The sequence below is a fragment of the Pogoniulus pusillus genome, chromosome 12, assembly GCF_015220805.1.
Source record: "Pogoniulus pusillus isolate bPogPus1 chromosome 12, bPogPus1.pri, whole genome shotgun sequence".
Classification (NCBI taxonomy): domain Eukaryota; kingdom Metazoa; phylum Chordata; class Aves; order Piciformes; family Lybiidae; genus Pogoniulus; species Pogoniulus pusillus.
Genome location: NC_087275.1, coordinates 16,426,138 through 16,438,000, shown reverse-complemented (window position 1 = coordinate 16,438,000; position 11,863 = coordinate 16,426,138). Strand labels below are relative to the sequence as shown.

General features: G+C 41.7%; 1 protein-coding gene across 3 annotated transcripts; it reads left to right on the top strand.

The window, feature by feature from the left end:
* Nucleotides 1-3,637: 3,637 nt before the first annotated feature.
* Nucleotides 3,638-7,074, top strand: DNAJC28 (DnaJ heat shock protein family (Hsp40) member C28). 3 transcript variants are annotated; one of them, XM_064152453.1, is made up of 3 exons: nt 3,638-3,940; nt 5,076-5,210; nt 5,685-7,074. In XM_064152453.1, the coding sequence occupies exon 3, from the start codon at nt 5,720-5,722 to the stop codon at nt 6,854-6,856; it is 1,137 nt and encodes a 378-aa protein (XP_064008523.1). In that variant the 5' UTR covers nt 3,638-3,940; nt 5,076-5,210; nt 5,685-5,719; the 3' UTR covers nt 6,857-7,074. The 3 variants fall into 3 exon arrangements, with proteins under 3 accessions (XP_064008523.1, XP_064008521.1, XP_064008522.1); XM_064152451.1 differs by having other exon boundaries at nt 5,070-5,210; XM_064152452.1 differs by having other exon boundaries at nt 5,070-7,074.
* The last annotated feature ends 4,789 nt before the right edge of the window (nt 7,075-11,863 follow it).

Genomic DNA, 11,863 nt, shown 5'->3' with positions numbered 1-11,863 from the left:
TGCGTATTACCTAAGAAACTAATTTTAAGTTTTAGGTCTTGTGCTCTAGGCATATAAACACGAGGCATATATTTAATGCTCTATCAATTGCCATACTGATTTCCTTGACAAAAACTTTTCTATGTCTTCATACTGTGTAACTATCCAATATTTTGCACCTTATCTTTCCTTTTGCTACTGGTTGACAATTAAGTCTGAAGTCACTAGGAAGTTGATGTGAAATCAAAAGCAAAGAGTTACATCTGCTCTAATAAAGACATGAACACGCTCTCTACAAAGCTTCATTAAGCACTACAGTCCAACTGTTAACTAATAAAAAGCAAAGTGTTTTTAAAAGAAAAATTATTTTCCCCCTTAAATATAATTTCACAATTCATGGAAGCTTTCTAAGGCAGAATAAATCAAAGAATCTGACTTGGAAAATGGTGAAACTAAGCAGTGTCATACCCTCTGGAAAAAAAAAAAAGGACATGTTTCAATTTCACATCATAGTGAGTATGCTAAAGACAGTTTTTGCAAACCAACTAAAAAATGTGTTGGATGAAGAGAAAGCTGGCAAGACAGTTAGTCCTAAAGGAAAAGCTGTACAAAGGGATGTCTCACTTGAATTTTCTTCCCTTACCGTGTCAGATCCTGCTGTTTGCCCCCACTAAAGGCTGAGGAGTCCTCCAGATAGATCCAAGTTCTTCTTTCAGCTCCTGCTTCAAAGTCTAATGATTTGTGATTTCCTAAAGCCAAGGATTAGAGTGAGAGAGTGAAAGAAGCAGACAGCCCTGCATGCTGCCTTGCTCCCTTTTATCCTCCCATATAACAGGAGAATCCCCAACAGGATCTTCTTAAAGTTGCCCGCCCTCCAAAACAGACCTCCCCATAAACTTCATCAGCATGGACTATTCCCCTCCTTCTATTTTTCCTTGGCTAACAATGAAAACAACTTCTCTACATCAATCTGTCCTAAAATGTTAATAGTATTAAATCCGGGGGGGGGGGGGGGGGGGGGGGGAATAAAACAAAACCAAACAAGAGAAACACAAAGAAACAAACACACACCAGCTACAATGTGACTTCAAAAAGCTGAGATTGTAGCTCATTTTGCATGTTGAGAGCAATTTTATATCTTCTGACAAGCAAAGAATCCTAAAGACAACTTGTGAAAACAAAACATAGCTTCCCATAGCAGACACACTACACACATAAAAACCTGTGCACACACACGCCTAAATGAAAGTTATAAAGGTTATTGTACTGTCTGGCACACAACGTAATTGAGCTGCTCTCAATTATCCTTTTTACCTTTTGAAGAAATATAATGCAAGCAGTGCTAGAGATATGATGCATATAATATGTTGTTTCATTCTCCACCAGTTCCAGAACCATCCTTATCAACAGGCAAATACTTTCACGGAAGTATCTGAAATTCTCTGGTGAATGATGCAGCACTACCACTCCCTACTAAAACCAAAATTATTATTAGAAATACAAAACAATCCTTTCACACTGCTAAAGGAAATCTGCAAACTTTGTTTAAAACCTCTATGGAATTGATGGCTTTGTTAGTAAACAAGTAGCTGAACAGATGCTGTACTAAAACATATCAGTTTAAGCAGACATGTTTGCCACAACAGTCTTAAGCATCACTAACTGAGTATCTGTAGATTGCCTTCTTTAGATTTGCAGTCTCAGAGTTCTAATTTTTATGCTGACTGAATAGCAAATCACCAAAAGGAAAGAAAATTCTTGTTTTCTATAAGATGATAACATTTCTCTCTTTTTTTTTGCAACAGTTTCTGGATTTTTTTCTTCTAGTCACAAAAAGATAATTTCAACTTACATTCATTCCAGCAAGCCAATTTGTATTGTAATTATTTCACCATTTTTTTTTTCTTAGATGATAAAGAGACTATGTGGCAGAGAAAGTCAATACACACAGTAACTTCCAGTATAAAAATCTGATTTTTAAAGAAAGGCTATTTGAAATACAATGTTAAAAAGTAGAAAACGGTTACCTAATGAACAAATGTCTCTGATAATGAAATAGATAAAATATCTCTGAAATGGTATATGTCACTACTTTTTATTCATCAGGTCAGCATACTGGCAAAGTCTTAACAGGAGGAGCAGCCTGAGCAGACATATAATACTGGCAGCTGTAAAATGAAACAGATTGCTCTGTGTGGTTATTGTTTCCTTTCAGCTCTGAATGCCACCATTTTACTGGCCTGGATAGGCAGCATGCCCAGTCATACCTCACCAAATACCATTAGTAACAAAACACAAGATTTCTTTTCTTTGCTTGCTTGGTTTTAATAATAAATGCTAGTGTCCAGGAGGATAAGAAGTTACTTGTCTTCCATCTGCTTGGCTGTTAGTTCTTACCCCTGTAGTGAGGCTGCATTTTTGATTGCTCTGTTCAGTTTTGGGCCACTCATCACAAGAAGTTCTTTAAGATGCTTGAGCGTGTCCAGAAAAGGGCAACAAAGTTGGTGATAGTTCCAGAGACTAAGTCTTATGAGGAGCAGCTGAGGGAACTGGGATTGTTTAGCCTGAAGAAATGGAGGCTTAGGGAAGACACCATTGCTCTCTACAACTGCCTGAAAGCAGGTTGTAGAGAGATTGTAGAGGTTGGTCTGTTCAATCAGACAACTAACAAGTGACAGAATGAGAGGAAATGGCCTCAAGGGGCCAAGGGAAGATTAGGTTGGCTATTAGAAAGAATTTCTTCACTGAAAATTTCACCAGGTATTAGAATGGCCTTGCCCAGAGAGGTGGCGGCGTTCCCATTCCTGGAGGTATTTAAGGGTTGTGTAGATACAGTGCTTAGGGATATGGTTTACTTAAGGACTCATCAGTGTTAATGGCTAATAATTCGATTCAATGTTGAGAGAATCACAGAATGCTAGGGGGTGGAAGGGACCTCCAGAGGTCGAGTGCAACTCCACGAAGCAGGGCCACTTAGGGCAGGTGACACAGGAATCCAGGCAGGTTTTGCATGATCTTAAAAGTCTTTTCTAGTGCAAGCACTTGTGTTACTCTGTGATTTGTGCATCTGGGTCCTCCTTTCCTGGCTGAGGACGAGAAGCATTTCTTGCCTTGGGGTTTCTTTACGTGAAGTCCCCTGAAGGGAATGCCCTGTGAGCCAGCCGATGCCTCCCACGGAGGCCATAGCAAAACTCATCAGCTGCTACCTGCCCGACAGCAATGCAACAGCGGCCAGGAACTCTGGGTCACTACAGGGCTGACACAGCCTGGGCGAGAGCCGTGAATGCCAACTTAGCTCTGCTCACAGCACAGCTGCACAGAGCCGCAGAATCCTGAAATCCTTGTTACAGGCAAGGCTGAGAACCACGGCAAAGACCTGGCCTTTCTGGGGGCGCACACTGCAGAGGAAGCTGCTTCACAGGCCAGTGAAGAAGCAGGACTGCTAAGGCAGAACTCACCCAGCAGAACGCGGGCTAAGAAGCAGCTATGGTCTACCTGTATAAGTACATATATGTAGAAAAGAACAAGACGCACAATCTCAACAGCAACGGCCCGGGCCCTCGTAAGACAGGCCCGAGCCCCACCAATCCCCCCCACACCTTCCCGCCGCACTGCGCAGGCGCGGCGGCACCGCGCGCCTCCCGCCTGTCACGGCCGGGCACCGCGCCCGCGGCCGCCTCTGCGCGGAGGCGCTGGGCTGCGGCAGGCCGCGGACTCTGTCCGCTGGTGCGCGGCCGGGCCGGGGGCGGGACACCCTTCCAGCCCACACAGGCGCTTCCTCTCGGTTGCCCCTCCCGCCTTCAAGATAGGGGCGCCTGTCCTTGAGCAAAGGGTAAAAGCAGTCCTCCGTCCTGTTTCTTATCTATTGCCGGCGCTCTCCGTCCGCGCCCGCGCTTGCCGCACCTCCTCGGACCTGCGTGGCTGTGCGAGACGGAGAAGGGAGGGCAGCAGCGGGGACCAGGTGAGGCGGGCGCTAGGCAGCGAGGCTCCGGGCTGAAACCTGCGCGCTGCGGGGCCTTTCCCGCCTTATGTAAGAGCTTGGGGAGTGGAGAGGTGCCGAGTGCTCGGCTCCAGGTGTGCATGTAACTGCTCACTTCTTCCGATGGGAGACCGGCACAGCCGGCATGGGCTTGGCGGCTGGAGCCCACGCACGGGGCTTGTAACGGAGCTGTCAAGACCCTAGGCGGCAAGGGGGCGGGACGCGCCGTTAGATGCCGCAGCCCTCCTTGGCCTTGAGAGAGGAGGAACAGCTCCGTCTTGTCTCCCTGTACCTATTCTCACTGGAGAGCTGAGACCTGAATTCACACGGTCAGGGAATAAAAATCTTCTCAGCCGGCACCTGTTGGTGCTGCAGGGCAAGCGTAATAGCTTGATGTGTTTTTTAAAGCATAAATATATTAAAATCAAGTCTACAGAGTGAAGAGAAAGTGTGCTTCTGATCAGGGTGTTGCATTTTTAAAAGTATAGTCACTGATATTTTAACTAGTAATGTGTATTTTTATGACCACGTGGAACTATATTATCGTCTTAGTCACCTACAAGGAAAGATAGCGCTAATGTGTGTCATAAACTTAAATTGATGAAGTCCTATATGATAACCATAAGCCTATTACATTACTTGGATCAAAATCAACTGGAAAACATTTGGGATTGATCCAATCTTTTATCTAGTCCTAAGTGCAGCTCTTTTTCCTTCTCTTATCAGATGAGTTAGTGGAGGACAGCAGTTTGTTACATGCAGAGTGTATGAACACTATTTACTTGTTAAACTTCACCTCGATTTAACCTAGTTTTTTGTTTGGAAAGGAGGTCAGCAAAGGATACGTTGTAGTCCCTGATGGTCTTGCAAAGGAAATCTCTAGCACTATGTATGTGGCATTTGCCTGAGGATTTTCATTAATGAAGACGAATTAGCTGATGCATAAATTGTGTGTGCGGTTTGTGTTATATTTTCCTACTTTGATTTTATTTGACAAATTACTTACATTATCATTTGCTACAGGTGTTCTTTTTGCTGTTTCCCAAAATAATTCAGAAGCACAGATAGCTGTGACATAATGAAATACTGTCTGCCATTGATCTGTTCTCAGTTTCAGATTTGTGACCTGACCTGGCACAAACGAGGGAGATTGGCCACTACGATGTCAGAGCCCTGCTGAGACACAAGAGTTAATCTAAATGGATCTATAATCTGAATGCTGCTTCAGTTGTTGCTGTGAAATACCAAATGGGTACTGTAAAGAAATACTTTGAGAATGATCTTAAGGCACTGATATATATGAATAGAAAATTTGGTTGATGACCGAGCATTGGTGTTAAGAGAAAAAGGAAGAGATTTGTTTTGGTGAAGTTACAGCTCAGCATAAAGCATATTTCCCTTTTAGATTGCACCAAGTTTGCAGAAAGGCTTTTTGGGAATTCTGCAGTGCTAACCAAATGTATGTCATTGTTGCTATACCAGGAGAAAACTGTATTTTTAATTAACTTTCATTTACATTGTGCTACTACTTCAGTAGTAAGGAAAAATGCAGAGCTCAATTTAGTCTATGAAAGAAAAAACAAAACAAAAAAAACCCCAAAAATTGCATACTGTTCTGAAATTTTGTAGGGATTTCTTTAAATAGCAAGTTAAAGATATAACTTAAATCACATAAGTTCTTTCAAGAAGCACATTTAACATAGTTTTCATAAAAATGTGTTTATAGGTCATTGTTTATCATGTAGCAGCATCTGAAGAAATATGAAGTGGCTTTGTGCTATGCTGACTAACAACACAGGGCATCACTTAGTGGTACGTCAAGCAATGATTCCAAGAATCCTGAAGCTGTTTCCCTACATTTACGGCAACAGAATGTTGTCAAGTTACAAATCTAAAAGCAGCATCAAGGACTCTTACAAAATTCTTGAGCTTGAGGAAGGATGTTCCCTTGATGATATCAGAACCTCATACCGAAGTCTTGCCAAAAAGTACCATCCAGACAGCAGTGCTGCCACAGCTGATGCCGCAGCGTTTATTAAAGTGGAAGAAGCATACAGAGTTGTACTCGATGATGTGGCAACCAAAGAGAAATCAGGCGACAATGATGAAGAGGAGGAAGATCTGTTCAAAACAAAATCTCCACAGCATAGACACTACTTGAGTTTTGAAGGCGTTGGTATTGGAACACCAAGCCAAAGAGAAAAGCAATACATGCAGTTTCGAGTAGATCGTGCTACTGAGCAAGTGTTGGAGTACCGAAAGCAGAGACTTGAAAGCCAGTATGCTGGGAGTGACCTGATGAAGGCCAAAGATGTGAGGGAGAGCAAAAAGATGAAAATAACTCAGGCAGTTGAACGGTTGGTTGAGGACCTCATCCAAGAGTCAATGGCAAAAGGAGACTTTGACAACCTCAGGGGCAAAGGAAAACCTTTACAGAAGTTTTCAGACTCTCCCTATATCGACCCTATGACTCACAACTTGAATAGGATCCTGATAGACAATGGATACCAGCCAGAGTGGATCCTGATGCAGAAAGAAATACGGGAAACTATTGAGCAGTTAAGAAAGAGTATAGTGGCATCTCGAAGTAAAGTTGGAGGGCCAATGACACCACATAGGCAAAAGCAATGGAATCGTATTTGTGAGCAATTTATAGAGGACATCAGGAAATTAAATAAAAGAGTTGACAGCTTCAATTTAGTTGTTCCTCTTCTGAGCAGACAAATGATGCACTTCAGTGCAGAAAAAGAAATTGTTCGAGCACAAAAGACGTACGAAGCTTTGATGGAAAACAGAGAGCCTTCTCATTCAGCCACAAAGGAGAATGAAGAGGAAAATGTTAAAAAGTTTGGGTGGAAATCTTCTCTCTTTAAGTGGTTAAACCTCACAGTGAAGTAAGATAATACTAATTCACCTATCTTGTCAAGATTTTGAATGCACTTTATTCATAGAAACTTGTAGCACTACAGAAATTTCAGTTCCACTAAAAGTGTCGAATCCAGCTGTCCGCTATTGCACCAGTTAAAACTAATTGGGTTGCCTGATGTGCATTTGCAGGTGCTTGATTTATTTGTGGATGTTGTTAAAAAACAAATAAATTCAGTTATCCTCTTGCACCTCATTTGACTTCTGCTTAAATCAAAATAAAGGCTTGAGTTTAGCAGAGAGTATAATCACTTCTGCACTCTGTTATCTTCTCAAAAGGTGAAACTGGGGCATTCCAAAAACACAATGAGGACAAAGTGGAAGCTGTGCCACGTTAATTTGACCTTTATCCTTTTTCGTTTAAATGCTTAGAGTTCATGCATTGTTGACAAATATTATGCAACTTTATTTTAACCTTGAAGAATGTATTTTTTAGGTGAGAATGAAGGAAGGGGGTATCTGGACTTTGGCTGTACTTTCTGCAGAAATCTGGTTTTGTGTCTGGTGTTGAATTCAGAAGGAGCCTCAGAAAGCATCCAAGCAAATAAATAAGATTGGCCAAAACTGTGCCTTAGTTGCAGGGCTTTTGGGAGGCAAGAAGAGAATGGAATATTAATTTTTGAAAGTAACTGCACTATTTACATATTTTAGAGTATTGTCATCAAAGAACTTAGTGTGAGTTATGCTGCATTATTAAAGTATGGGGCTTGGAGAAAATCTCCGTGATGACAAAGATTTATTCTTCTTTAGTAACCTTCAGCTCTCCATGCAATCTGATTTTCCTAGAGGATTTTGCCTTTGAAAAAGTGTTACTGGATATGTATCAGTATCTGTGTGAGTCTCTTTCCTCGCTTGTGCCTCTGTGAGTCAGACTCACTGTCTTTACTTGTGCAGGAGATGTGTTGTGTCCAGACAGTCTGTAGGAAGGTGTCCCATAGGCTCTGGGTGTGCCAGGAAGGGTGAATTTCCAGTCTCAAGAATTTCAGAAATTAAAGCTTGGTGATGCTCACAAACAACTTTTGCCAGATACTCAGAGAGTCTGTTAATGTCTTTGCATTTGAGCAGGGAGCAATGCCTATGCTCATTTGACTCTTTGTGCTCTTGTTTATCTAGATATGTGAGCAGAATGTTGTATTTCTTGATAGAGTACCTGGAGTGATGTGTACAATTTTGGACCCCCCAACACAAGAAGGACTTTGAACTGTTAGACTGAGTCCAGAGGAGGGCCATGAAGATGATCAGAGGGCTGGAGCACCTCTGCTATGAGGACAGGCTGCAACAATTGGGGCTCTTAGGCCAGGAGAGGAGAAGGCTTTCAAGGAGATCTTATAGCGGCCTTCCCAGTATCTGAAGGGGACCTACAGGAAGACAGGGGAGGGACTATTTATAAGGTCTTGTAATGACAAAACAAGGGGTAGTGGGTTTAAACTGGAAGAGGGGAGAATCAAACTAGGTGTTAGGAAAGGGTTCTTTACAGTGAGGATGGCAAGACACTGGCACAGGTTGCCCAGGGAGGTTGTGGCTGCTCTCTCCCTGGAGGTGTTCAAAGCCAGGTTGGATGAGGCCTTGAGTGACCTGTTCTAGTGGGAGATGTCCCTGCCTATGGCAGGGGGTTAGAACTGGATGATCCTTGAGGTCCCTTCCAACCTAAACCATTCTATGATTAATTGAACCATCATTTGTTAGAGGGTATAATCTAGTAATATTATTTGATATGATGTATTTATTGGTAAACATTGGAGGTGTTTCTAGCCATTGTGTTACAGCAAATAAGTAATAATGACAAAGTATTTGTTGTGATTTATAAAATAGGATAGTCTCAGCTTCCTTTAACATACCTTTTTCGTAGGAATTAAGCTAGCAAAAGTAAAAATCATGGCCTTATGTGGAGCATAATCTCCTGTCTCTAGGTTGTGCCATTGGGATGCTTGTGCTGTGACATGCTCTAGTATTAGCTGTTATATCTTTGCTTTTAGTTACTTTCTGCTGAGATTTAGTTAGGAGGAAGGGATATGCTAGTCGTGCTTGGATCGTTTGGGCCAGCCAGTGACTAACAGACTCTTCAGTGTCTCTCCGAGTTTGCAAAGCTGGTAAGAATTAGTGTGTGTCTTGTAGGTATAGGAATGATAGAGTGGTGATGTAGGAACAAAATGTGCATGTGGTCAGCCTTGATCTGCCATTTACAAAGCTCTAGCCCAAATGCTCAGAAAAATCAGGTTACGTGGCTGTACTTTGTTTCTGAGAACTTGGAAAGAGTTCAGAGTGCTGTCCTTTGCTTTGTATACAGATAGTATTCTTTGAGATCATGGGGTTAGACCAGGTGACAGCAGGAGGCTTTCACTTCATAAGTTCCTTATTGTTCTTAGCAGCTGTGTCTGTGAATAATCATTTTAATAGCTTACTTATGTATTTTTGGTAGTCCTTTGACACAGTAGTCTTGAAAAGATCAGATTGTGGTTTTCTTAATGATACACAGGAACTGGATCAAAAATGCTGTTTAACCCTGTGACAAATCTAAAAAGTTAATTTGAAATCAAATTCATTGCACAAGAGTAAATAGAAAGCAGATTGCATTGATGGAATCCATTTTGGCTCAGAATGAAGATAAGTATCAGCAGTTTAACTATTTTAAGTTGCCATAATGGATGACTTAGCATACCAAGTGATTTTTATGGTCCTTTTAAAATTGCTTTTTTTTAAATGGAGTAGATGTGACCTAACTCACCACTTTAAGTCAGCCATACACTGCTGTGATGACAAATTGCCAGGCACAAAAGTCCACCCCAACATCTGTGGCAGTGATGATAAGAAAAATAATGTACTCTTTCTTTTCCCCAGGTGTGTGGAGGAGTATATTTTTGCAGAGCTGGTCTTGTGGTTGTTGTTGCTCTGAGCTCACAAAGTCTTAAGAGCAGTATTTAGTTGGTACATCTAGAAAAGTGATACCAAGAACTGCATAAAATTACAAAAACCCTGGAGAGAATGGCCTTCAGAAGTATTTTTTCTGACACTAGACTTAATTTGAATTTGATAACTTACCTGATCTGAGCTACAAATATATTGCTTATTCTCATAATGTCTTGTGGTGGCTTGAAAGGCTTGTCTGGGTGACATCTTAATAGGAAGATAGACTATTGTATTGATTATTAAGATATATTAGTTCAGGTATCAGTTTTTCTCAAGGTGGAGAGTATGTATCTTGCTCAACAACCTTGATGGCTCTTTCAGGTGCTATTAGCAAGATGTACAGTTACATTGTTAGTGCTTTCCAGTAAAAGGAAAACATATAGCTGTGGGCTGGCTGAAATAATGTCTCAGGCTGTCCTGTGAACCAAAGAGTTTCTATATATGCTGTAACTGTTGAGAACTGCTGAAACTTTTCTGTTTCTGAGCAGAATGTTCTGTTTCAGTTCTCAGGATGGATGTGGAGTTACAGAGAACATTGTTGACAAGAAGAAAAGCAAGAGTAAGGCACGCTCTAGCAGATGAAGACAGGTGATAAACCTTTATTCTCAGTGGTATAAACTGCCACTATGAGGGAGAAGAGAGTGTGTGGCTTCTCCCTTGAAGTTATTTCCCTACCAGTTGTGTTTCCCTGCATGTGACAACCACATGGTTTACTGTTCCACTGTTGAGATCAACTGTTGAGACAGAAAGGTACGTGTGCATGTAGTCATTGGTGAGAAGAGTGGTAGGAAGGGACTGGAGAGGAGTGCGTTGAATAGGGGGAAAGCAAACTTGTGTAGTGCTTCCAGATGAGGGCAAGAAGACGGTGGCACATGTGTTAACAGTAGGCACATATGAATCATAAAACAAGTTATTACAATCTTTTTTCAGTGAACAGCAAGACAAGAGTTTTGTTATAAAGTTTTTCTTCATGCTGTGGTGCTGAGCATCACAAATAAGGAACTACTGATATTCCTGCAGCAGATAGCCTCTGGTCCAGGTTAAGTGAGAAAAGAGGAGCTTCAAAAGAGCATCTTAGCTTCAGACCTGGTGGAACACAGTGAGCATGTATAACTGAAGAAAAAAAAAAGAGAACTGAGAAGCAGAGAGCCTGGAGTACAACTTTTGAGTGGGATTTCACAGGGCCACAGCTCAACTGTCTTTTAACAAGAAATGTGAATATTCTGTTGCTACCATTTGATTGTATCTTTACAGGCCTTTCTCACAGTGCTTCTTACTTAGTGCCCCATTTTGCTCTTCATTCTTCTTGAACAGTATCCTTGAAATGCCTTTCTCTTGTTTATCCTGTTCCACTCTAAAATTTCTCATTCTCACTTTTCAGAATGATTCTGTACTTTTCTCACTTACTAGAGTGTAAATTTTCTAGACTAATAATTTTCCTAACTTCAGTACTTACATTAATTCAATTAAATATTTTTTTCCATTATTATCCCTAAAACCTTGACATCAAAGACTGTGTAGTAGGCAACAATCTGTATTTTATGGGAAGATGGTTCTCTTCAAAGGTACTTCTGGTGCTAGTATTGCTCTCTTTTCAATACTTTGGTGAGAAATAGACCTCAAAACCAGGAGAACCCTGGTGGGAAGTATGGAGATGATCTATTTAAGAGTCAAAACTTTTTGTTTGATTGGTATGTTTCGGGCAACATTCAAAACCCACCTATCAAGCAGACGTTAGTTCACATATATTGTCCAACCTTAATGTAGAAACGCTATTCCCTTCTCCTTGGGCTGCGGCAGCTGTGGAGGGGTTGTGGGTTAAGTAGTGCCAGTTAGGTCTCCCTGCTGGCTTGGCCCCAGCCCCTGCCAGCTCACTGCATGTGGGAAATGGGAATAGGGCAGGCAAGAACGCGAACGTCAGCAGGCTCATTAGGGTGGTGTACAGGTGATGCAATTACTGCTTGGGCTGTGTCGAAGCTGGCTGGTAAAAGAGCTAGGAATAATTCGGACAGTTGGATTAGTTTGTCAGCTGTTGCACCTCAGCTGCCGTGTAACAGCACTTGTGGGGAAGCG